Source organism: Ammospiza caudacuta, chromosome Z (genome assembly GCF_027887145.1).
Source record: "Ammospiza caudacuta isolate bAmmCau1 chromosome Z, bAmmCau1.pri, whole genome shotgun sequence".
NCBI classification, from domain to species: Eukaryota; Metazoa; Chordata; class Aves; order Passeriformes; family Passerellidae; genus Ammospiza; species Ammospiza caudacuta.
This window is the reverse complement of record NC_080632.1, coordinates 34,299,210-34,323,773: the sequence shown is the minus strand read 5'-3', so window position 1 is coordinate 34,323,773 and position 24,564 is coordinate 34,299,210. Positions and strand designations below refer to the sequence as shown.

Here is a 24,564-nt window from a genome sequence, read left to right as displayed (position 1 = left end):
TTCCCTCAAAGGGAAATGCTCCCCAGCTGCAGACCTGCATCTCTGCAACTGATCCCAGGCAGATGTTCCCAGACAGAAGTCTTCAGGGCCAGGCTGTGTTCCAGAGCCCATCACTCCATGCCTTATCCTCACCACACCCTCGGCCATCCTGGGGTTTTGCTTTCTTATCAGCCTGCATTGCTTGGCGCAAACTTGCTATAGCTGATGCCTTGTGAAGGCTGACCTAGAGCAGAGATTAGACAGAGTTAAAGAATAAAATAGGTATTTATTAAGAGGACAGATCCACCTTGTGCAGCACAACCCAACAGATCCATGCAGCACAACCCAAAATGGCCACAAAATGGACCACAGATCTCAGGGTCTCACACTTCTATAAGTTTTGGTCCATTAACATGTTGTCCAATAGCAACTTTAGCCCATGAAGTCCCATCCTTCTTGTTTTCTCTCTTCAGTCCACCACTGTTTATGCTCTTGGGCCTGAGATCTGGATCAGCTGTGCTTGGGTCCTCAGCTAAAGAAGCAATTGTTTTGATTATCTACTCTGTGAAGAGAGCTTACTACCCCTAATATGAAGCCTACACTCATGTAACAAAGCAGAGCAGAATCTAAAAATATAAAAGCTAAAACCTGAGGCACCATAGCAGCAACAAGATCCCTCCTACACAGAGTCATAACCCCTCTCTGCGTCCTCCCCAGGGCCGTACTCTGCCAGGCCAGGAGCCCAAAAAGTTCAGCAAGGGGGAGGCACAAAGTCCTGCCCCTGAGGACAGGCCCCTCCAGGCACCTGCACATTCAGCTATCCAGCAGGACACCCAGCTCTGCAGACAAAGCCCTGGAGGTCGTGCCAGGCGCCAAGCTGATCATAAGCCAGCAATGTGCCCTTGCCACTAATGATGTTCTGGACTGCTTTAGGAGTTTTGCCAGCAGGACGAAGAAGCTGATCCTTTACCTGGAGCACTGCATTCAGTTCTGAGCTCCCCAGTACAAGAGAGCTGCACGTGCTGGACAGAGTCCAGCAAAGTGCCATAAAGATCATCAGGTGACTGAAGCATCTCTCCTTGGAAGATAGGCTGAGCAAGCTGGGATGGTTCAGCCTGGAGAATAGAAGGTTTGGAGAGGATCTGATCAATGTGCAAAAAGGCCTGAACCTAAAAGGTCCTAAAAAAGATGCTGCAAAGAAGATGGAGCCAGGCTCTTTCCAGCAGTGTCCTGTGACAGGAGAAAGAATATTGAAGAGCAGATTGGGCATGATTCTGGTAAGTGGCTCTAGCTGTCTCTGCTGAACCAGAAAACAAGATGACATCCAGAGATCCCTTCCAAGCTCAACCTTTGTGTGATTCTGTGAAAGAATTTATGTAAAGAATCTAGTCTAATAATTTCATTTTGGAGATATTAAATAGGAAAATAAGGAAGGTAGCACAGTTCTGCTTTACTTATGCTTGTTAGTCATCTGCAGGACACATGCTGGAATGTATGATACAAGTCCAGTTTCTGCTACTAGGTAAATGACTGAAATCTAGGACTGCTAGGAAAGACTCCAAGCCATTATGCTACGGAATAAATGTTTTCTTTCTCTTCTGCTGATTCTTTTCCAGTTGAAATTCTTCTGTCTTCTCAACCTTACTTTTTACTTCCCAATGTTGTCCTTGTTTTCAATGATAAAAACCACAACCTTTAAAATAATTTATTCACAAGTAACAAAATCACAAAACACTATTTCTGTTATTAGAAAGAAACCAAATCTTCCCTCTGCTTGACCCTTCCTCCAAGCCATTTTCTTCATGTTCTTCTTCTCTAACAGATGAGTCATGTTTTCAGGCTATCTGCTCCATAGTAATCTTCCTCCCTTTTCAGTGTCTTTAATCTTTTTCTCCAGTCAGGATGATAGTCCAATCTTTCCATAAAGTGCCAGGGTACTCTATGACCAGCTCAAAATTATGTCCTCGAAATGGAGTAAACAAAATAAAATATGCATGTAGTATGCAAATTAAACAAAATCCATAACCTTAACTAATGCATTCTAATCTAATTAAATAATGCTAGCTATTATGGATTTAAAAAAAAAAAAAAGACACAGGGAGAAAAGTAATGGCCTATGGATTTTCTAATAACTGAATGCCATAATTATGCATCAGGAAATATTCATATATATATAAAAGATAGGTCTAATAAAAAGTTTAAAATACACACACAGGAATCGAGCCATCCACATGTATTCAACAACCTTTTAAAAAGCTGTCTAGCTTGTACTTTTGAGTTTCAAAAATTAGGAGGTTGGTCCACATGATTTAAACAGTCAGTCAACAGTATGTATGTTTTCATTAATGTAACCTTATCTACTTCCTCAATCAAGTGCACTGCCACTGCCACAAATATAGTGTCCTTTTTCAGCATTTACATTGTATAATAAGAATGTAAACAGATTTTTTGTATATTTGTATGACTAAACTCTAAAAATGTGTTAATCATAAAAGGCTTTTGTTCCTGTTGCATAGACTACGTGACAATGCTGACAACGGTACTGCCATGTTTGCTGTGTACTGTATATACTGTATTTAGGAGCATATGGAAACATCACTAAGTTGTTTCTATTGCACTGAAACAGTAATTTCAACAGATTAGTCCTTTCCCTCAGTACAACCCTATGTCTTGCTGCTTATCGTCCTTTTAAGCATATAAACCAGCAGTGCATAATTGACTTCTTAATCTTTTAACAATTAACTCTCAATACAGACAGCAAATACACTTTGTTCCAAAATGCAGTGTCCAATTCCCTTCCACTCACATGCTCCAACGCAGCTGCAAGGCAAGGAGCTACAGATCTGGGGACCTGTGATATGCAGGGGACAGAAAGGAGTCTTTCCCTGTGTGTCTAGGCCCGCAGTCACCAGTAACACACTCTAGGTGTGGAGCTTCAAGAGAACATCTGCTCTGACTAAACAAACGTTTTCAGACAACCCATGCAACCTTCCTGCAAGGGACACACAGGGGCAGAAATTAACTGATTGCATACAGGACGTTAATCAGCATACACAGGAAAAAAGGTTGGTAAGCAAATACTTTCCTTTCTCATTCAGATACTAGAAAAAGAACTGGGTATAAAATTGGCTGAATTATAATACTGGCTTCTATTTAAAGATAATTTCTTATTTTCCATAAAACAATGTCCCATGCATGCATCAGAAATCAAATCAGAGATATCGTTTTGTTTGCTTGCATTAAAATTTTCTGAAGCTCTGCTTCAATCAGAGAAGCATCTCTATCTATTCCTACTAATTATATGGTGATCTTCAAAACTCAGATTTTGCTGCCTATTGGTTAGGTTGCTTTTAGCAAAGGTAGCATGTTGTTTCACTGTAACAAAGCTGATGGATTACTTGGAAGACAGAGTTCTTACCATAATTCTTGGTAAATATTTGAGCTCTCTGTATTTAGAATCCTTCCCTGTTTGTCATTATTCATGTGGTTGCCAGAAAATAATGAAAAATAGTCCATTGTGTATTTTGATACCACTGACTACTTCCTTTTGAATTTTATTTCATTTTCTAAAAAGGCAGTTAAGAATACTTAATAAATACTTTAAAATATCAGTTCTCATTAAAAGAAGATGTTTTCAATCCTTGTGATTGCAGAGGAACAGCTGAAAAGAAAAAAATAAATGGACGAAGAAACCAGAGAGAGTAAGTAAACAAAACCCTGCTTTTCCCTGCTTTCTGACTCTATGGGACAAAAAAAGCCATGACAAACCAAACCTAGTGAGTTTGGTTACCCATTTCAATTAATTAAATTGAAAATTTGTGCTTGCAAATTTTAAAACAGAGGTTGTGTGACAATCGCTCAAAACACTAAGTCTTTTAAAATACTATTTCCATCTTGCAGAGCTCATACGAAAGAAAGTCTTGTAAGCATATTTAAGGTCATTGTAGCATTAACTATGAGGGCAGTTACAGAAGGTCTGTTTCTCAGGTATTTCAGAGACATCTCAGGTGGCCAAGAGAGCTAGGACATGAAGGCATAGAGGCCAACACACAGGGCTGTTCACATTCCCCTGGGACTGGAGAGCATCTCTGGATAGTCTCGCTGAACTTTAAACCACTGAATGATTTTTGTGCTATTGCTCTCTCCAGTACATTCCTTGTCTCCCAGAGCTGCCCTTCTTGCACAACCAAAGCTGCAGACATGTCGTAGCCTGTGTCTCAGGTGGCAACTCTGTTGTCCTGTTTTCCTTTTCTCTAACAGAATAACGCCCCATCAGAACCAGGCAAAGAGAAAGGGAGTTCCAACTGAGAAGAGCTGGCAGTCAGTTTCCATTGGATTAATACTTCTTTGGCATAGAATGCTCTCAACAGATAAACAGATTAAGACTAAGGACTGGAAATAACCAAACTGCACATTAATTAAAATCAGGCTAAAGGAATTAATCGAGTTATTTTAAGATAATTGCTCAAATGCTCTTTCCAAGACTTCAGAGTAAATTTACCAAAGACAACATGAGAAAATATCTTAGAGCATCCAAGGCTGGATGGAGCTCCGAGCAACCTGGTCCAGTGTGAGGTGGTCCTTGGCAGGGAGGCTGAAATTAGGTCCCTTCCAACCCAAACCGTCTATGATTCTGTAATTCTTTATGGACTTATTGGACTAGGTTTATTTCTGACCATGCTGAGATAAAAATCTCAATACATGTGCAAAAAAACTCCACTTCATGGAAACTTGGTGAAAATAACGCAAACAAGAGAAAACACAATAAGATTTCATACTTTGACAGACAGCCTCTAAAAAACCCAAATACACCAAACAAGCAAACCATGCTGGAACTTGACAGTAACTTAGTACCTGATATTGTGAGAAGGATACAAAAGGTTTGGTTAGACTGCAAGTTAAGCATGCATTTAATTCCTCCTTGGAAACAACTGGTTTGCATTTACAGTGTGTGATTTTTTTTTCAAAAGTGTTATGAATTTTGTCTAAATTTGAGAAAACATTTCCTTTTTCTGAGCAGCCCCTTCATTTGGAGTGTAATTTAACTTTCTGTGCACGTACTTTTGTGAATGCTTTGGACAAACCTTTCAAGCAATAATCAAAAGCAAGCTTGGTTGTATTGCCAGAATACTGCAGTCAAAAGCAAGCATCAGGCTTTTCATTCCAGGCATACAGCAGGTGACAACAGTATGACTCCTGCACTGCAGCTGGCTGTGGGACTGTAATCTCTCTCAGAGAGATGCACCCTCTTTCACAATAGTCAATCTTTCCTAAAATTCATTCCTTTTCTATATGTTCTATGTTTTTCCCTTTAATTTTCTTTAGTTTCTGCTCCATAAACATTATTTTGAGCTAACAATTCTAAAACAAGGGCCTTTCCAATCACATTCAAGTGTGAAAAGGGTGAACCAAAACTAATCCTGACACAGCTTTGAGGACTAAATTATTTTCCCTTTAGCCTGCTTATTTTTCCCTCTATTTTTACTTTGAGTTCTTACTTATAGACCATGACTATTTTGGTAATAGAAGTAATATAAGAATGCTAAAAGAAAGCTAGGGCTGAAACCTAGTCTAACATCATCATCCCTTTTACTTATTTTCTCTTAAGATTATGGGTTTATTGGTTCAGTTTATGAAGTCTGCCAATTGGACTTTACCTGGAGTGAAATTTACTGGTTGATTCATTTCAGTGAATCTTGCATGCTTGCATGTGGCAAAGAAAGCTGAGCAAAGGTTTCCAAGTCATAGACAAGCCATGGCACTCAGGAGGTCTTCTGTTTGTGCCCTTGGCCATTAAACAATAACATTCTGAGAAAGGCAGAAAGGCAGTAAAGGAGCCATATGAGCTAAAACAGAGGGCCTTTTAATGGCACATCTATTGGAAGAATAAACTTGCAGCTACTTCAATTGTTTCTTAACATAGAAAGATGAGACATTTGGCCAGAGAGGTAACACAGTGTAATCAAGAAGATTTCAAGGTAACTAAAAATGTCTCTTTACAAATTGAAGACTTCAGAAATTGATGGGTTTAGAATTTTTGTTTAGAACATTAAAACATTGTACCTCACATGCTTTAACTTCATTTGTATGTTTATGTGCAATTAATGCCTGATGCTTTAATTTCTAAGCTGCTCTTTTAACAATACATTTCATATACTTTATGATGCATACAAGATCCTGCTTTCTGCAAGAATTCCCCTGAATTTTACAAGTATATTAATTGAATATTGTTTAAAATGTAAACAAGCTTGAGGAATATAACAAAAGTACAGCTTGTCAGTAAGATATTTCTAAACTACAGGGTGGAGGTCATCCCATTTAGAAAAGCTTCTCAGATTGCTGAAGTATTGCTGAATCATAAATTGTCACATAAGACATTTCAAATATTTGTAGTAATCATGGCTGAAACTTTAAAAAGGAGACTGGTCAATGCTATCAATATTATGTTCAAAGGATTTTGTATGATCTTCAAAACTTCTCCCCTATGACTGTTTGAAAATACAACAACTAATTTTTGCCTGAAATACCTTACAGAATTAATAATTTTTATGCTACAAAGGTTGTTTTCCAAACATCAGCTTGTGTTTGTGCACGATTTTTTTTGAGACTGCAGGATGCTATTGTAAGTAATGTAAATAATATAAATATTGCAAAGTTATTATTCACCAGTTATTGCTAATGCCAGAAAATCCTGTGGTGAAAACTGGATACTTCAGTAGATGAAGAAGTTTCAGAGTATGGTGCCTGCAATTTGTGTATGTTCAGTCTGTTGATCAGACTGTTTAAACTTTTGGTCTCAAATGGTCTCAAATTCTGTCACACCAGAAAATACAACTTAGGCAGCAAAGAACAACATTTGGTGCATCTTACAGGTATATGGCACATAACAAACTTTCATGCTATACATATGATAGTATATGCCTGACATGTTTGTTTCCACCTTTTTTTAGGATTTGCCATGGGACAGTAAAAAAATCTAGACATAGTTTTGATTACAAGTTAAAAATCCTGCGCAATCCTTTATTTACTCTTAACTCCCTTCTTCTCTTTTGTGGATCTTTTTATTCTAGTAAATCCCAATAAGGTATTTTAACAGTTCTCAAATTAACTGCTGGAATTGTAATTACCTTGTTAACTTTCATTCTGTGTCATAAAACTCAGTGTAAATTATTAAAATGCATGTATTTTATGCATCTGAGATGACTAAATCTATTATTGCCCAGCTCCAAGCATGTTATACACGTGGATTTCAACAGTTGCTGGAGGAATATTGGTGCTGTGTGTCTCTCTGAAGATCTTTCTCCCCTATTTCTGGGCAGACCTGATCTATTTCTTGAGACGGAAGAGGTCAAAGGCAACAGTAAAAAAGTGGGCAAAAAATGGAATTCTCTCCATAACTGACCTTTTCAGGCAATCAGTGGAAAAAAATCCCCACAAGCCATTCCTTATCTATGAAGGGACAGTGTACACTTATCAGGATGTGGAGAGGAGGAGCAACAGGGTAGCACAGGCCTTCCTGCACTATGGGAATCTGAGAAAAGGTGACACTGTGGCCCTGCTGATGGGTAATGGACCTGACTTCATCCATGTCTGGTTCGGGCTAGCCAAGCTGGGCTTCGTCGTGGCCTTTCTCAACGTCAATATCCGCTCAAGATCTCTCCTGCACTGCATTAATACATGCGCAGCAAAAGCTCTGGTCGTAGGAGAAGGTAAGTTCTGTGTTGTGTTTCACTTACTGCTCACTTTCTACTGTTTCCTGCTTTTATCAAACATAGGAAATCAGAGCCCTTCAGAGCTGCAAGCTCTTTATATATACACACACTTAAAAGAGGGGAAGAAAAGGAGGGGAATAATTAATTAAGGAAAGAGATAGTGTTGTCTAAAAAGGAGAGAAAAGAGATAATGTCTACATTTCAAGAGTATAAATCCCATGCAATTAATTAGTAGAATTAAAAGCTTAAATCTGAAATTCTCCAAGGACAAGGTATCAGCAGCAATAATCATGCATCAGCAAGAAAACAGCCTTGGAAGATACTTTAGCATAATTTGATTTCCATTTTTATTTATTCGTTTATGTGGCTTATATAAAACTTCACTTACTACAGGAAGACACAGATTCCCTTTGTGATTTCCTTCAGGTCAAAATACCTGCATAAAAATTTATGTTACTTTATAACTACTTTAAGTAGCGATCCCGAGGTAGCATTGCTTGAAGCAAAGATTACAGTGCAAGGAGCTGCAATTTCATCTCTGTTTATGGCACATTATGCAATACTAGGCAATTTATGCATATTCTACTCCTGTTTTTTCATCTTTTGTACAGGTTGGCAGTAGTACCATAATTCCATATGAATCTTTGAGGGTTTGCTATTTGGTATACGCACCAACTTTTGGAACAAATGTGATTAAATTAAATCTTATATACTAGCATCATCAACTAAGTTCATGGTGTTTTACCAATTAAAATAAAAGCCACATGAGAAATATAGGAATCTTGAACATCACGATGATTTTTTCACTGTGCAGTATGCAGGTCTGCTCTCCTATGCCTGTGGTAGGTTTATACAGTGGTATGATATATCATTTCAATGCTAGTAATCAGTTCTGCAGTTGTATTTATTTTAAAAATTACCACGTGTTTTTTGTTTGTTTTAACTTGGCAGATTGTTTAGGACCAATAGAGAAAGAATTTATTTTGAATCTCTTGGAAAATAATGTTGCTGTCTGGATGATGAGCGCCAGTTCTCCTTTCCAGCATGTTCACACCCTACCAGACAAACTAGACAAGGTGCCTGATCATCCTGTTCCTTCTCATCTTGGAGCTGTCACTGACACAAGAAACACAGCTCTGCATATCTTCACATCGGGAAGTACAGGTGAGGATATGTACTAACAAAGTACAGCTGCACCTCTGAAAATTAAGGCAGTATAAATTAAGCAAAAAGACACAAAAAGACAGAACTTGAATTTCCAATTCAAGACAGGGAGGATTGATTTACTTAGAAGCACAGTATACTTTAAAGTGTTTTTGAAATTACATAAGAGTGTAATTTCAGTTACTGAACTTCTACATAAATACTCCATGGCTGAAATTAATTTCTTGAATATAAAGCAAACAAAGTCAGTCTCTAAGAGTTGCTCAGAAAGGAAGAACAGTGGAACCTCTGCTTATGATTCTGAAATAGGAGTTAATTTTAGAGTGGAAGAATGGGGAAATCCATCCACTAGTCAATCCAAACAACTTCATAGAAGTTATTTGTATTGCAAGTAGAAGCTGAGTGACAGTGGCTCTCCAGAGGTTTCCCCATTCTCACTTTCTGGCAAGGGAAACCTGCATGTATATTTGACCTGCACATGCCTGTGAAGGTCGTGGACTTTGTCCCCCAAATGAAACAGACATGGCAGGGGGGTTGGGAATACATTTTACATTATCCCTTCCAACCCTAACTACTCTATAATTCTATGTTTAAATAGAATTACAGGCAGAAAGAGTGAAGGAACTGAGAGGCTAAGGGGATATACTCATAAAACAGCAAAGCATAGGACAAAGACTCAGAAGAAGAGAATTCTCCGTGTACATTCCCAGCATAATTCTACTTCAGCAAAATTATTAATGCATGCAATACAATTGAAGTTATTTGCTCTTTCCCTTTGACAGGTTTCCCAAAAGCTGCTATCATCACTCACCGCAGGACTCTGGCTGCCTCCTTGGCATTGACTCAGTGTGGTGCAGTTTCTCAGGATATTATATATGTCACTCTTCCCTTGTACCACATCAGTGCTTCTCTTCTTGGCATCAGTGGATGCATTCAGTTAGGTAATATTTACCTTCTAGTGAAGTTCCATTAACTTGACAAGGCTATAACATCTTAATATTAGGTGAATAAGTGCTTGGTAACTCAAATATTATGTTTACCAAAAATTTGTTGTAATTTTATCATTTTTATCATCTCCCCCATTTGCGGACAATATCTAAGGTATATGCACAGTTTTGAAGCTTAGAACATACACTAATAATTGTATAAATCCAGCATAAAATGACTTGAGGTCTGTGTATTGTTAGCATCACTGCATATATTCTGTAGGTTTAACCTGAAATCATCCTCCTACCCTATGCCAAAAGTCTGTAAAGGCATTCACACAGGCATCTGTGGTTGATTTGTAGTGTCAGAAGATACAAATGCATTGTGGAAGCCCAACCTTCTGAATAAGATTGACTAAATGTGTTGTGGAGCTTTTTCAGTCTCTTATTTGAGTAAGACCTACAGAGTTAGATTCATCATCTCAAAGTGAAAAACATGAAAAAGGACAAAATCTCCCCTTCTAAATTTGATAATGGGAGTTATTTGTAGAGAGCTATCAACCAGATATTTGCCAGGTACATCCTCATTTTCTATCATTAGAGTCTTGCCTAGATGCTGGGTTTTGGCACGCTAAGTATATAACTGGAGTGCTTTAAAAGACATTTCACTGTTTGGTTTATTCAGGAACAAGGCAGGCAGGCATGATGGCTCACAGTAACTGCTGGCAAGACTGCTTCTGCTTAACAGAAACACAAAGGGGATGAGAAAATGAGTGTGTGAAGAGGTTTGAGGCTATGAATTTTCTTGGGACAGAAAATGTAGGGTAATGTCTTTTTTAGGTGTTTAGATAGAGATCTGGGAGTCTGGGATTTGAATGACAAAGCTTTGAGGAGGGTGAAGCTGAAGAGCTCTGAAAGGTTTCAAGATCAGGGAGGAACAGGCAAGAGGGAAAAAGAGGAATAGAAAGGTATTCAAAATTTGGAAGACCCTGGGAAATGTCATACAGGACAAAGACGACTTGGGCAAAAAGAAAATTTTGAAAAGATAGAAATTTGTAAATTTTTGACTTACAACACTTAGGAAGTGATAGGGTGGCAGATATGAGAGGGTAGAATGAAGTGGCTTTTGAAATTGAAAGCTCTAAAAGAACATCAGGGTCACAGAAAAGAAAATAGTTTTGATTCTCAGTTGTCAAGGAACAGAAAAAGGGGAATGAAAGGGAAACAACAAAGACAGCCTGTTTCCTTTTCACCACTTGTCACACAAATAGAGAAGCTGCGAGCAACAATTTTCCCCATACCAAGATCTTTTTTTGGAGTTAAACTAGCTCATGATCAAGACAGAAACAAAATGTTTAGGCTATTCCTAACAATGAATGATCATTAAAAGATTTGCTTTTGTTGCTTCTGTTACTCTAAGGTTTTAGTTACTACTCGTAAAAAGAAACAAGGCTTAGTTGTGCAAGTTTCATTTAACAGATGGATCCTGTTGGAAATAGCTTACAATTTATTTAATTAGCTGAATTTATCATTAACTGAATTAAGAGAATGACAAGTTTTTTCTTTCTTTCTTTTTTTTTTTTTTTTTTTTTTTTTTTTTTTTTTTTGTTACAATAGTGGTAGAAGACAAGTGGTTTATTTTAAAGGTTATTTTGAAATTTCTTACCTGTTTTCATCACATAGGAGCGACCTGTGTTTTGAAGAAGAAATTTTCTGCGAGAGACTTTTGGAATGACTGTAGGAAATACAATGTTACCATGTTTTTATATATAGGAGAACTTTGCCGCTATCTCTGCAATCAGCCCTGTGTAAGTTCCATTTGCAAATGCAGCTTTAAGACATAGCAAATCTGAAAGTTAGATGGATTCACTGATTTCTGAACAATGTAGTATTTTCAATGTTTGATAGCTTTTTACAGCGGTCCTTGTGTCTTGTGTTCATTGCTATTACCAATAGCAATCAAGTTTACACCAGCAAGTGCAGTGGTGACAAAGGAACGAGCCTGGCAGGACAGGACACGTACCCCGACACTCACAGAAGTGCCTCTGCAAAGCCAGGCTTGTTGGCTTTTCATCTGAGTGACCAGCAGGTCACAACAGGTCAGTCAGGAAAAGGTGTAAGCTGTAAAAGCTTCAGCATTCACAATGACCAAAAAGAGTTCATACCAGATTGAATGATTTAACAATTTCAGTGCTCTGCTCCAAAGTAATTGTTTATCAAGAGTGACCTAGTATGTTCAGTATTTAATGGATGATAGTTAATTTTTAACTTTGAAACTAATGAATGAGTTTTTATTAAGTCTTTTTCTTAGAGGTCTTCCAAAGGCACACTCTCTTACATGCCTGTATATCAGATGATGGATATATCTCCATGAAGCCAAAGTACTAACAGTATGGTGCAACCCCCCTGAGATAACAGTCCTAAAGATCATGACCAGGTTTGGAAAAAATTAAAATGTCACCAAACAGTGACAAGTCTGAAAATGCTTACTAAGTAGCAACTCTCACTTCTCAATGATAGCTTGGTTAATTTTTGGGACAGCTCGGTTAACTTTTTAAATTTTATGCTTGATAGTTAGGATATTACTGAAGGGAGGTGACAAGAAGTATTCCTACATACCTCAGAAAACCTCATGTTCAAGCACAAAGTTCAAATGATCTCCAATGGTATTGGTCAGAGATTAATGCAAGGACTAGGAACAAGAAAATATCTGAAAGAATTCTCCAGCTGGTTTGAACAGAATCTTATTATTGGGTGGTCTGGATGTAGGAGAGGGATCAAAGACAAAAAGTACTAAAGGGTACAAGAAGGATAGCTGTTGGCCAGAGCTCAAGCCTATACAAACAAGCCTGAAACACAACTCAAGCCTGGCCAACAGCAACTACTGTATCAGTAGTCCATGGATCAGGAAACCAAAAAGGAATAATTAGCTAGGCCAGACCAGTTGTGTAAAGGTTTCTCCTGCAGGAAAAAGCAATGAGAACTATATTTTCATGACTCAATAACAAAAATTTAACAGAGAACAAATAGATACTTAACTGGCAACTGGTAAGAGGGAAAACCAGAGGTGGCCTGGGTGAGTTGAGGGAGGTGAGGTTGCTAACAGGAGTGGATCAGGTACATCAGGAGCTCTGTCAACATCACGTACCTTACTAGGCTATGACCACATATAACATACAACCAGATGTTATATGCATATATAATATCTAACCTCTACTGTATCACACAGGTTCATCTGCTATGAAAGAAACCCATGCAGGGTAATAGGTCTGGTATGGTTCAGGTCTGGGACTGAACATGCTGGACCTGTTGGAGTATGCTCTACATCAGGCACAGGGTGTCTGCCCTTCCCTCCTTTCACTGAGCATGCCAGGTCTCACAAACTGAGAAACAGCATGGATTTGGAAACTAGGAGGCACTTGGGGATTTCTCCATGTGGACAGAAACTCTGTGACTGAGTATGTCAAAGAATGTTTTTAAAGAGAACCATGTAACTTTTAAATAAAGACATTTAAAATTCAAGGTAGTTCAGGAAAATGTTGCAGATCACACCTGTTGAACCGGGCGTGAACCAAGATAAGAATGTAAGAATAACAGTTTCTCCTATTGCTTGTAATCTGTCAAACTCTTGAGTTTTACTTCAAGTCTTACAGTACCACAAAATACATTAGGGAAAAAATCAAAACCCGTCATTTCATCCTGAAGACAAAGTGTTGAAGAAGGGACAACATTGTGCATGAAGGAAGTCTTCCAGTCAGCGTCCCAGCTGGTTTAAAATTCAGTTGGATTACATACATGTGACCAAAAACATTTATTCCTTCAGAGTTACCATTAAAATTGCAAAAGAAAACACGTTTGATTATGCAGAAGCAGGGAATATTAAACTCCAGTTTCACTGCTGTGTTTAACAGTGAGGTTTGGTCTCCATTACAGTTATGCTGTTGTGGCAAATAATTTATCTGCCATAAAATGCAGTTCTGGATCAAATGAAGTTGTCTGCTAATACATAGTTCACAAAACAATTTTATGTGAATGTTTTTGAAAGTCAAAAGTTTGTGACTCTGCTAAAACATTTCAGTGCAATTACAAGGCAAAGTTCCATCTTTAAATCACCCTAATATTATTTACAAATCAAACATAATTTTACAGTTTTAAAGATTGGAATAACGCTGTAACAAAACCAAACCAACCATTTATTTGATTTGAAGAAACCGTTCCTGTTGACCTGAAATAAGTTTATTTTCTGCTGACATTTAGCCATAACAGTAACTTAATTACTCAATCCCAACTACACCTCCAAAAAAGTGAGGGCTTCTGAGAGTCTTGACCACAGTCCTATGGGCAGGGGGCTGTGCAGTCTGCTCCTATGCCAAAAGCACTTATGCAAATAAACTTTTGAATAGTTTACCACAATAATTGCATCACTAATACGTAACAAACAACACATTAACAACTACATTTTGACTGCAGATTTTATTATAATCTTTTGATGAATTTGGATTTAAGATTAAAAATGAACCTAATAATATGAGTTATTATAGCTTTGAGTTATTCTGCTGCTTTTTCAGGTTCCATAAGTAACATGGCAGATGTGAAAAATTTTCTACCAAGTATCATTACAAAAAGAACCAACTTTTGTGTATCACAAGTGTTTTCTAAGGCACGATTTTGTTGATACAGGAAAACTTCTCTTTTTGGTGGGAAAGGAACTTCCATTCTATGGAAAATGGCAATTCCTTAAAATCCATTTATTTACAGCTAAAATCTTTTAAACTTTTCAATATACGTCCTCTTTATAGAGTTCATAAGTGAGAATTCAAAGAATTACAGAAATAAAGTTTTCACCCTGCAAAAGCCCCTCAACCTCAGATCAAGATTGCTTTTGCTTTTCTGTTTTATTTTTAAAAAATCAACAACAACAGCAAAAAACCCCATACGGTGAAGTATTTTAGTCAAGGTGGCAGTTCACAAATAAAAATTGTTCTGTTAGAAAGTACTAGGTCAATTTTAGGTATTTAGATCCACTTTTCCCAGCTACAGGATGTTTCTTTTTGTGTCTGTTCACAGAAAGAAGAGGACAGAGTTCATGAGGTGCGCATTGCCCTTGGAAATGGTATTAGACCTTCTGTATGGAAAGAGTTTCTGATGAGGTTTGGCCCAGTTAAAATATTTGAATTCTATGGGTCCACAGAAGGAAGTCTTAGTTTCCTGAACTATACTAATAAAATAGGAGCTGTGGGCCGTGCTGGCATCTTCTCAAAGGTAAGGATTATCAAATCAACCAACCAACAAACCTACCAACCAATTAACCATACAATAACTTTAAAAAAATTTAAAAGGCATGGGAAAGGCAGAAATCGTAAAGAACAGGAAGGAAGAAAATGCTTCCTTCTTTCCAGATACAATAATAATAATAATTGGTTCATGAAAACAGAAGCCTTATTCTTAGCCACTTCCTTGACTCTATTCTCTGTACATGTATTTTGAAGCCACAGTAAATATACACAATGAGTACATAGAAGCTTGTGTACCCAACTTTTCCCCTAAAATATATTTAAAAAACCCCAAACTGTCTATATAGAAGTGACTACCCAAAGGACTGGGTAATGACAATTCTTATTAATTGCTTACTAATCATCCTGAAAATTCACATATAATAAATGATAAGGCCAGAAACTAGTTTTGATTTGACTTTTTGTATTAATCAGGAGATAGATATTCCAAAGCAAACTTATGCAAATTTGTTCTTTGGCTGCATCTTCACTCATTAAAACTAGCATCACATTTTCTCTGAAATAAGATTAACAATATAAAAAAAAATCAAAATTCTCAGCAAATAGAGGAGAAAAATACTAATTTCAAAATATCTAAGCTATACCTTTACAAATACAACCACTGTTTAAACTCTCAGTGTTTCTACCATAAAAACACCCTGACAGTCTCAAATGCTTTTCCAATTTGTACAGTTTCTGTGACTCATGAACATTATACAACAATGAAATAGTATTCAAACAATACTAAAGATTCAGATCAGTTAAGATCAAGACCAGATTAATGACTTCCAAATGATTTCTGCTTTATATCTGAGATGCCAAAAATGCCTTGGCATGATGATGATAACAACTCTGCAAGACTTTGAATCTTCTAGCAATCTTAACCACGTGGATGGAGGATTGAGGCAGGAAAGACTAATCAGGTCATTAAGTTGAAAGTTTCCATTTGCATCTGTCTGGTGTAATTTTTGAGATGTCTGTAAATTTATTTTGGATTTTTTTTTTTTGTCAGAGAATCATCTTGATTTGCATTCCAGCAATATTAGAAATGGATGGCAGTTTTAAAGCAAAACTGACAATTTGATCAAAGGCACTTTATCCTTTGTATAAATTATTTGAATCTGACCCTACTCTTAGACAAGGGCTTCTTTTTATCAGTAAAGGAGATGAACACTCACCTTTATATGTATTCTTAGTGTTGCTTATCATGATATGAACACTTTCTGACAATTGCCTCTTAGAATACTGTCAGTTTATTTCAGGCTGTCTCAAGTCTTCAAAAGTCAATAGGGACTATTCATTAATTCAAAGCAATTCTTATCCAATCTAGAAAATTAGTAAGAAAGAGGTGTTTTTAAGTATGCCTATGTGCTTTTTTTCTTTTTTTTTTTTAGTTTCTACATTCTTTTGAGTTGTTGAAATATGATGTCTGGAAACAAGAACTTATAAAAGACGAAAATGGAAGGTGTAAGAAAGCACCCATAGGTAAGGAAAAATATTAGTTATCTGTTAACTAACAGATAACTCAATTTAGAGGATGAAATTCCTGTAAGCTACAGATTTTTGACATACACCTAGAACTTGAAAATAGAAAAAATTGGAAAATAGATCCAAACAGAGATCTGTTGCTAATATATGCAATAATATATCCAAATATTTATAAATTAACCCAAAATAAAAAATTACAATAATATTAGAACATTAGTAATATTTGGGACCCATAATATTTTTATTCTCACTTGAGAAGAACTTGTTCCTATTCCTGGAAAAATCAGATTTTTTAGTGCTTCTTTTTTTTTTTTAATAAAAAAAAAGAAACAGTAATTCCCAGCTATGTTGTGCTCTGAGGCCAGATGTTTAAAGATGCTTTCTAAGTTTCAGATTTAAAATTCTGATGAAGAACAGAAAAATTTCAAATTGTGGATCATATTTTTATGATTAGTGACAAAACCAGATTTATCATTTTAGTACCTAGAGTTTCACAGATTTCCCAAAATCCTACTTAAAATGGAATACTCCACCTCAAAGAGTTGAAGCTCCCAGACTGAAAATAAGGTAGCCTCCTAGCTGAGAATATCCTTGGGAAAAATCCCCAAAACTGAGTCTCACCAAAGACAGCACTGCATTTATCAAAGCCACATCAAATATTCATGTGCCTGTGTACACATGCATGAATCCATCTGCGTCAAAGTTAACTGTTGTGGGGAAAAGGTCTTTAACATCACTGGTTTTAGTATGTAGATTTAATTATCATAGAGATAAAAATCATGAAGGTAGAAGAGGAAGACCTAAATGATAGCAGGTTATGATAATGTCAGATCTCAATGACACACAGTAGTACTGGTCATCAAATCAGCAATTATTATTGCTTATATTTGATAATATAACTTGATATAATATGATATGATATAATTTTTATTATTTTATTTTATGGTAGTAGTACTGGAAGAAAAAAGTAGCAATCTTCTATTTTTTTCTGATAAAATATTATTTGCTGACAATATCCAAATAAAGAAAAAGATTTTTTTTTCTTGAAAAGAGCTTGCTTCCTCACTACAGTCATATTAGAAAGTGCACAAAAAAATATTGCGTTCTCAGTGAAATTGATAAAATTCCCAGTTTCATGACACAACTAGAAAAATTTTGGAGATTACACATAATTTTTAGGTAACTCTGAAGCTGTTGCTGGATGCAATGTGAGATAGTAATGACAGTAAATTCACAAAACGGACTGGACAATCCTTCTGTAAAAGTGACTACGGGTTAAAGCAACTCTGTTTTGTTTGGTTGTTCTTTTGTTATAAATTATGCATGGTATTTGCAGCAATGCCAGCTCCTCTTCTGAAAGGTAGTATGAGCTTTCATTCTATTTTCCATATGGAGTGTTCAAAAAAATGAAGAGGATTAAATTTAGGACGCAGAAATATGGCTATGAAGAAAATTATTTGTTGGAAAACATTTCCTGACATCTTCTGAAGGAGTAAAATAAATGTTTTTCGAAGATGGAATTATCTTTAAATCTCAGGAGCACATTGAGAACAAAGCCAGTAGTTATCACAGATAAAGAATAATACAAGAAACATGTTTAAAGGGCATTCTGAATCAATTCCAGTGCAGTCAATGGAAGATTTGTCCTTGTTCTAAATAGGACTTAGGCAGCAACAAGGAGTGATGCCCAGTAGGGATATGCTTCAGACCACAGAGACCCCGTGATGATCAGGGGCACACATTGTGGATTACAACTTGTTTTGTCACACCAGCACACCAGTGCTAAGGCAGTAGCACCCCTATCCTCTGGAAAACCTCAAAGCCCTCAAAAATCTTAGATACTATATATTTTGCCTCTACACATATTGTTTGACTACCATCACCCTTTTCTAATGACATAAAGATAAAGGATACACAATGATAAATCATCTTTTCAATGGGTAAATGCTTTTACCAGGTAAGTGATGTACAACACACTCCAAAGATCTCTTCCCTGTGGTCCAGATTTTTGGAAGAGAAGGACGCAAAATTATGTTCCCTTTTCCACTCACCCATTTCTTCTGTTCAGGGAAGAACTAAGGTAATGTAGCAATAAGACACATAAAACCGACGTGGCTTTCCAAAGGATTTTTAATATGATAATTTATGCTCCTAATAGCTCACTCTATATATGTTTAGATATATGTCTCCCTCTCTCTATATATATAGATGTCTGTACATGTTTCCCCTTTTCATGGCCTGCAGGTAAACCTGGTCTTCTAGTTTTTCAAGTTACTGAGGATAGCCCATTTTCTGGATATGTTGGAAATAAAGAAGCCTCAGAGAAGAAACTCCTGCGTAATGTGTTTGTGGAAGGAGATGTGTATCTTGACACAGGGGACCTCCTAGTGATGGATGAGGATGGGTTCCTCTACTTCACTGACCGGGTGGGAGACACTTTCAGGTACAGCACAAAGTTAAGAGTAAATCCATGGAAGAAATCACACAGATGCATGCCTGGATGACACAGGTCAGACATGATGAATGTCAACTTTGAAAAATTCCAATATGTTGGAGTGCACTTTGGTGGACTTGATTCCTATCCTTAGTGATTTTGTTTAAACAAATTTGGCACTTCTTGTATCACTGGGTGTTCAAATATGACGGCACTAAACCAGGCAATGATTCTTCAGTTAAGAATGTCGCCCACGTTTAAAGTAGTCCTCTGTCATGTATAGAATAAAACATGTATAAGCTAACATCTATATTAATATGAGAAATTTTTTCAACAGGTGGAAAGGAGAAAATGTTGCTACTTTAGAAGTTGCAGACGTCATTGGTATGATGGATTTTGTCCAAGAAGTTAATGTTTATGGTGTAAGCGTAAAAAGTAAGACATTTCCTATAGTTTAAGAACATAAAAGCAAGAGAGTAATTTCTTACTGTAACTTTTCTGTTCTTGCAACTTCATGCACAAGTACATGTAAGGATATAAGAAGTTTCAGCTTGTCAATTCAGGCTTTTCTACAGTTTTTGAAATTTCAGTTACAGTAAAATGCTGCATTTAATAAACATGACATGCTGAAATTTTGTAATGAATGGAAGAAAAATCTGGATAAATTAAAAATTTTAACAGAATTGAGACATATGAAGCGAGAAATACAAAGTTATGAACTACGCAAGACTTCTCTTAGGCTACAGGCTTTCATCTGAAAAATGGTAAGATAGAGTATATTAAAAGATAACGTCTGAAACCACTATCTTATGAGTACTGTCCAAGAACACATAGATTTTTTTGTAATTGGAATGTTCTCAATCACATATGATGCTTCATAAAAATATAAAATATCATGCTGAAAAGCTGTAGGAAACCAAATTACAAAATTTTAAAAATTCTCAGAAGATGACGCCATTGAAGAAACAGGTGAGGAAGACAAACATTTTGTGATGCCGAGTAACTGTTCATTATTTCCTTTGGAGGCAACTAAAGTCTAGTATTAAAAGAAACTAGTCACATGAAGAAGAAGCTGTCAAGAGATAGCACTCAGAGATGGGAAACACAATGGGTTCAAGGAAAGAGGATACATAAAAATAAAATTAAAAGGCCATCATCTGAATGGTTGATCAGCAGGTGGCAGTCATGCAGTGCATGCAAATAAAATTGTGGTCTAATATTCAAACCATCTCTCATTATCATCTGCAGCTGGAGTTGATGGGGGCTCCTCGAAAGGGTTATTGCTACCTCAGGCAGTAAATAGCACATAAAAAAATGCCTCAAGATTCACATCAATTTTTGCTTGCAGTGTCAATAACATCTAGACAGCATGGTCTTCCATATTTCTGTATTGACTTGAGTCTCAAATAACAAACTTCACAGCATATCACCAGTTCAGTAACAGCAGATTCATTTTCAGGAAAAGGAATACCCATATTTTTTCTTTCCAGTGCCTTTAGGCAGACCTCAAGGCTGCTCATTTTTTCTGAACAGGTTTAACTGTGGCAGTTGATTTCTTCCAACTCAGATATTTTCTCCTCTTAAATTTTTTTCTTGTGTTTCAATAAATAGAATGCAGGAACTATGTCTGGTACATAATTTTGAAAAGGGTTTTGTTTCAGTTTGCATGTCAAACATAATTTGATGCCTGTAATTTACTAGGAATCACTTACCTTTTTTGTCACAAATTTGTCTGTGGGACAGAGTACAAAGCACTCAGCACTGCCTTTACAGTGTACAATAGGCATTTAACTTTATATAGAACAAGTAAAGTCTTATACATGTTCATATCCATTAGTCTTTGTATGGTTGTATTCAGGTTCTCTTTTTACTTAATGCTCCCTCTGATTTAATTAGTCATCATATTACCAGTGTTCAGGTAGGAATAAAACCTAGCAGGCAGTTCCAGCTACAGAGAATTCCCAATAAAAAGACATCAGTGACATTTTTTTAATTGAATAAACTCACTGAAAGTAACTTTTAAAGTTCTCAAATACCATGTATAAATAAAATAAGTAAAGTAATAAAATATCATAAACCTAATGAATAAAATATCATATACTTTATACTCAGTGATGTCTGAGAAAACAAGATGGATATATCACAATATCAATTTACTTGTTCTAAATATTATTGAATACCCCCAAATGTTACAAAACGTTCATATATGCTCTTACTTGTCATACTATTTTTCAATTTTTTTTAGATTATGAAGGAAGAACAGGGATGGCAGCTATTGTGCTTAAACGTTACCACAACTTTAATGGAGAAAGACTTTATAAGCATGTTGAGGCCTTCCTTCCAAGTTATGCCCAACCACGCTTTGTGAGAATCATGGTAAGACAATAAGGTGTCTGCCACTTGTATTTATCTTCTGTCTGACTTGAAAATTAGTCACTTCAACCATGGAATGCAGAATGCATTTTACAAACAGTTCAAGTAATTGAAAACAAAAGGAAATAGTACCCTAAATTACTGTTCCTATGATTGTTATTATGATGAATTTTAGCAAATATATGATGAATTATGTTTCTGTTTTGTGTTATGGATCCATCCATACCTAAGAATCCTAGATGGGATTAGTAACTTTGCTGTTGGATTTTGCTTCAAAGTTCTTTAACCAGTGTCTTCTTCTAGTCAATAGAAGACTAAGCAAAGATATGTGTAGCCTTACTCATAAGAGTTCTTCTTACAACGGGGTGACATGATCCATTTCAAACCTTTTCCTGATGTGGCTGTCCTTGAAGTGATTATTATCCACTATTACTGACAAGGCACCAAGGAAATACTGGGTTATTTACAACAGATAATAAAAGTTTTATGGAGATTTCCTAATGTGAGACTTAAAATGCATTCATATGTTTTAAAGAACAAAAGCAGAACGGGGATACCATTCTTTTTTTAACATCCACCTTCAAATACAAGGATTGCACCCCTTGTGAGCACCCCACAGGCTGATCTGCCACCAAGCAGGAGAGCATGAACTGCAGAGGGTAGGAAAAGGCTCCACATTGCATCATCTCAAAGTTTGTAGCTCACAGTTTTCTGCTGTTAGGGGATGCTGAGAGGCAGTTTTACTTTTCCCTAAGTACTGATAAATAGTCAAAAAGGTTTAAATTGAAGAATTTATAGATTGAGAAAACTTTTTTTTTCACTAACAGATTACTGTACTAAGTAAATGTACCTTCACATGCAGTAAGCATAGGTTATATTATCTGTGGGGCTTCAGGACATATCTGGTGTCTTCTGGGAAAAGCTTTTGGAACAGATCTGTCTTTAGAGTTCCACTAGATTGAGCAAATCTATACAGTGCTCTAAGGTTTATATGTGTGGAACCAACCTGTTTGCATTTATTTGTTCTCTGACTAAATCTTTTTTTAGGTAGCTGAGGAGGAGCCAAAGTAAACAAAGTTTCTAGCAGTACTAATTAACTGATATTTACATGTGTGCAAATTTTTATTAAAGGAAATAACTTCAATTTAAAAAAATCAAAATGAGAAAAAATTTTTGTTGCTTTATAAAATGTCTTAGGGGAGTATAGCAGCATACTTCAGTATATGCTGAACTCACAATTTTCTGTTTGGAAGAAAATTTATTCCCTTTTCTAGGTCCTGAGAAAGAGGTCACCCTAATCAACAGTGACAAATACTTGAAATTCTCATGCAAAATTGGATTAAAACCAAAATCATTCTTGAAAAATTTTCAGTAGTCCTTATGTAGGCTTTTTCTAATATAACTTGCAATTATGGTTGACTGGTTTTGTGCAAATCAGACAGACTGATTTTCTGTTCTCAGTATCTTCCACTTGATTCTAAAAGAATAGCAGAGGCATGGGGACAAGGATGCAAAAACCCAGGGGACTCCAGGGCTCTGTTATGTTTTCCACCTGAGTTTTTTTAACTTCCTTCCAACAAGAACTAAAAAGTGGATCTTTTCAGCATGGGAACTAAAACGAAATGTTCACTGTATTGAAAACACATATAAGTAATAACAATGCTTGAGAACAGTCTGTTTTAAACTTTTCTCTACATGTAAACAACATTTGAAAGGCGAATTATTTATCTACCACTTCTGCTCAAATACCCCAACCATTGTGTGCAGAACAACTTGTTCATGAATTGGCATTTTAATAATTGCTGTATAGAAACTCCTTATGCACGCAAATAAGACAAGAGGGCATTTAACATTGTCAGGTTTAATGTTTTAAATTAAGTTTAGCAGTAGGAAATCAGAAGAGAGCCAATACCACAAAATCAGTCAGCTCTTTGCAGAGTGAACCACTTGTTCCATACTCTACTGATTTTGTGGTGGACTGCCCTAAGGAAAGTTAAAAGAAAATTGCATATATTGAAACAGAAACTTACTATCTTGTGTGTTGCTTTAGCAGGAAAATTAATAAGAAAAAAATATTAATTTAGATTTAGATTTAGATTTAGATTTAGATTTAGATTTGGATTTCACTGCACTTGGGAATCTGATAATTGTTTAACTGAAGAAATTGTATAGTAAATTGTATGATCTATTTTATTCAGTAAGTACATCATAATTTCACTCATATAGACTGAAACGGAATATTGCGCCTTATTTGAATTATTTCTTTCATAGGATGTTATGCAAACTACTGCAACTTTCAAGCATCAGAAAACACATCTGGCAAATGAAGGATTTAATCCAGAAATTATATCCGAACCTCTGTATTTCATGTATGAACCTGCACATTCTTATATTCCTTTGACAAGAGAGAAATACCAGAAGGTGGTTTCTGGTGAAATACGTCTATAAAGCATAGAAATAAAATTAATCTATAATACAGAAAATTTCAGATATACTCCTGAAACCACTTCAGGAGGAGTCACTATGCAGTATTTGTTTTAAAAACACAAGGTATTAAAATTAATCTTATGGTATTAAAATTGGTCACTTCCAAAGATACAGACACATAACAACACCTAGTTATGTGCATTGTGTAGGCTGCACTGCATCTGCTCATATAATTTCCTCACACATGGGCTTACATATGCAAATTTTTATTTCACATTTCTCACTGATTCAAATTATTTTTGTCTGAGCCACCATTATCTTAAACTAGCTGAATATTTTACACACGTACATTTTATTCTGACTCTGCTTTTAAAATTAATAAATAATTAGATCAATAATGTCCTAGGCATTAATAAAGTGAGCCATCAGAAACATAAGCAAAATACTGCACAAGCACTGTATGTAGATCTGAGTTCAATATTTGACAATTATACAATGTAATATTTAATTGTAGTATTTTATGTGATGCTCTACTTCAGACTTTTATGGAAAATAAACATTCAGTGATGAAATATATTTGTAGTATTTAGTGTACATTATTTTCCACAATTTACACCAGAACACAGATTATTTGCAAAAATTCACACTCAATGGTACACTATCTCTTTTTTAACTTACCAGTTGTCATATTCCTGAAGCTGAATTCTCATGAAAATGGGACAAAATTTACTATAGCTTCTAGGTTTTACTTGAACATCTAGAAACTCTTAAAAAGAGCTAGAAAGTTT

General features: G+C 36.0%; 1 protein-coding gene across 2 annotated transcripts; it reads left to right on the top strand.

Moving 5' to 3' along the window:
- The first annotated feature begins 2,813 nt into the window (after positions 1 to 2,813).
- Positions 2,814 to 24,335, top strand: LOC131571242 (long-chain fatty acid transport protein 6-like). Of its 2 annotated transcripts, none has more exons than XM_058823885.1 (12): positions 2,814 to 3,044; positions 3,633 to 3,680; positions 7,299 to 7,688; positions 8,643 to 8,855; positions 9,638 to 9,796; positions 11,465 to 11,589; positions 14,849 to 15,043; positions 16,449 to 16,539; positions 18,787 to 18,985; positions 19,314 to 19,411; positions 21,222 to 21,352; positions 23,621 to 24,335. In XM_058823885.1, the coding sequence occupies exons 2-12, from the start codon at positions 3,659 to 3,661 to the stop codon at positions 23,795 to 23,797; spliced, it is 1,800 nt and encodes a 599-aa protein (XP_058679868.1). In that variant the 5' UTR covers positions 2,814 to 3,044; positions 3,633 to 3,658; the 3' UTR covers positions 23,798 to 24,335. The 2 variants fall into 2 exon arrangements, with proteins under 2 accessions (XP_058679868.1, XP_058679867.1); XM_058823884.1 differs by having other exon boundaries at positions 7,203 to 7,688.
- The last annotated feature ends 229 nt before the right edge of the window (positions 24,336 to 24,564 follow it).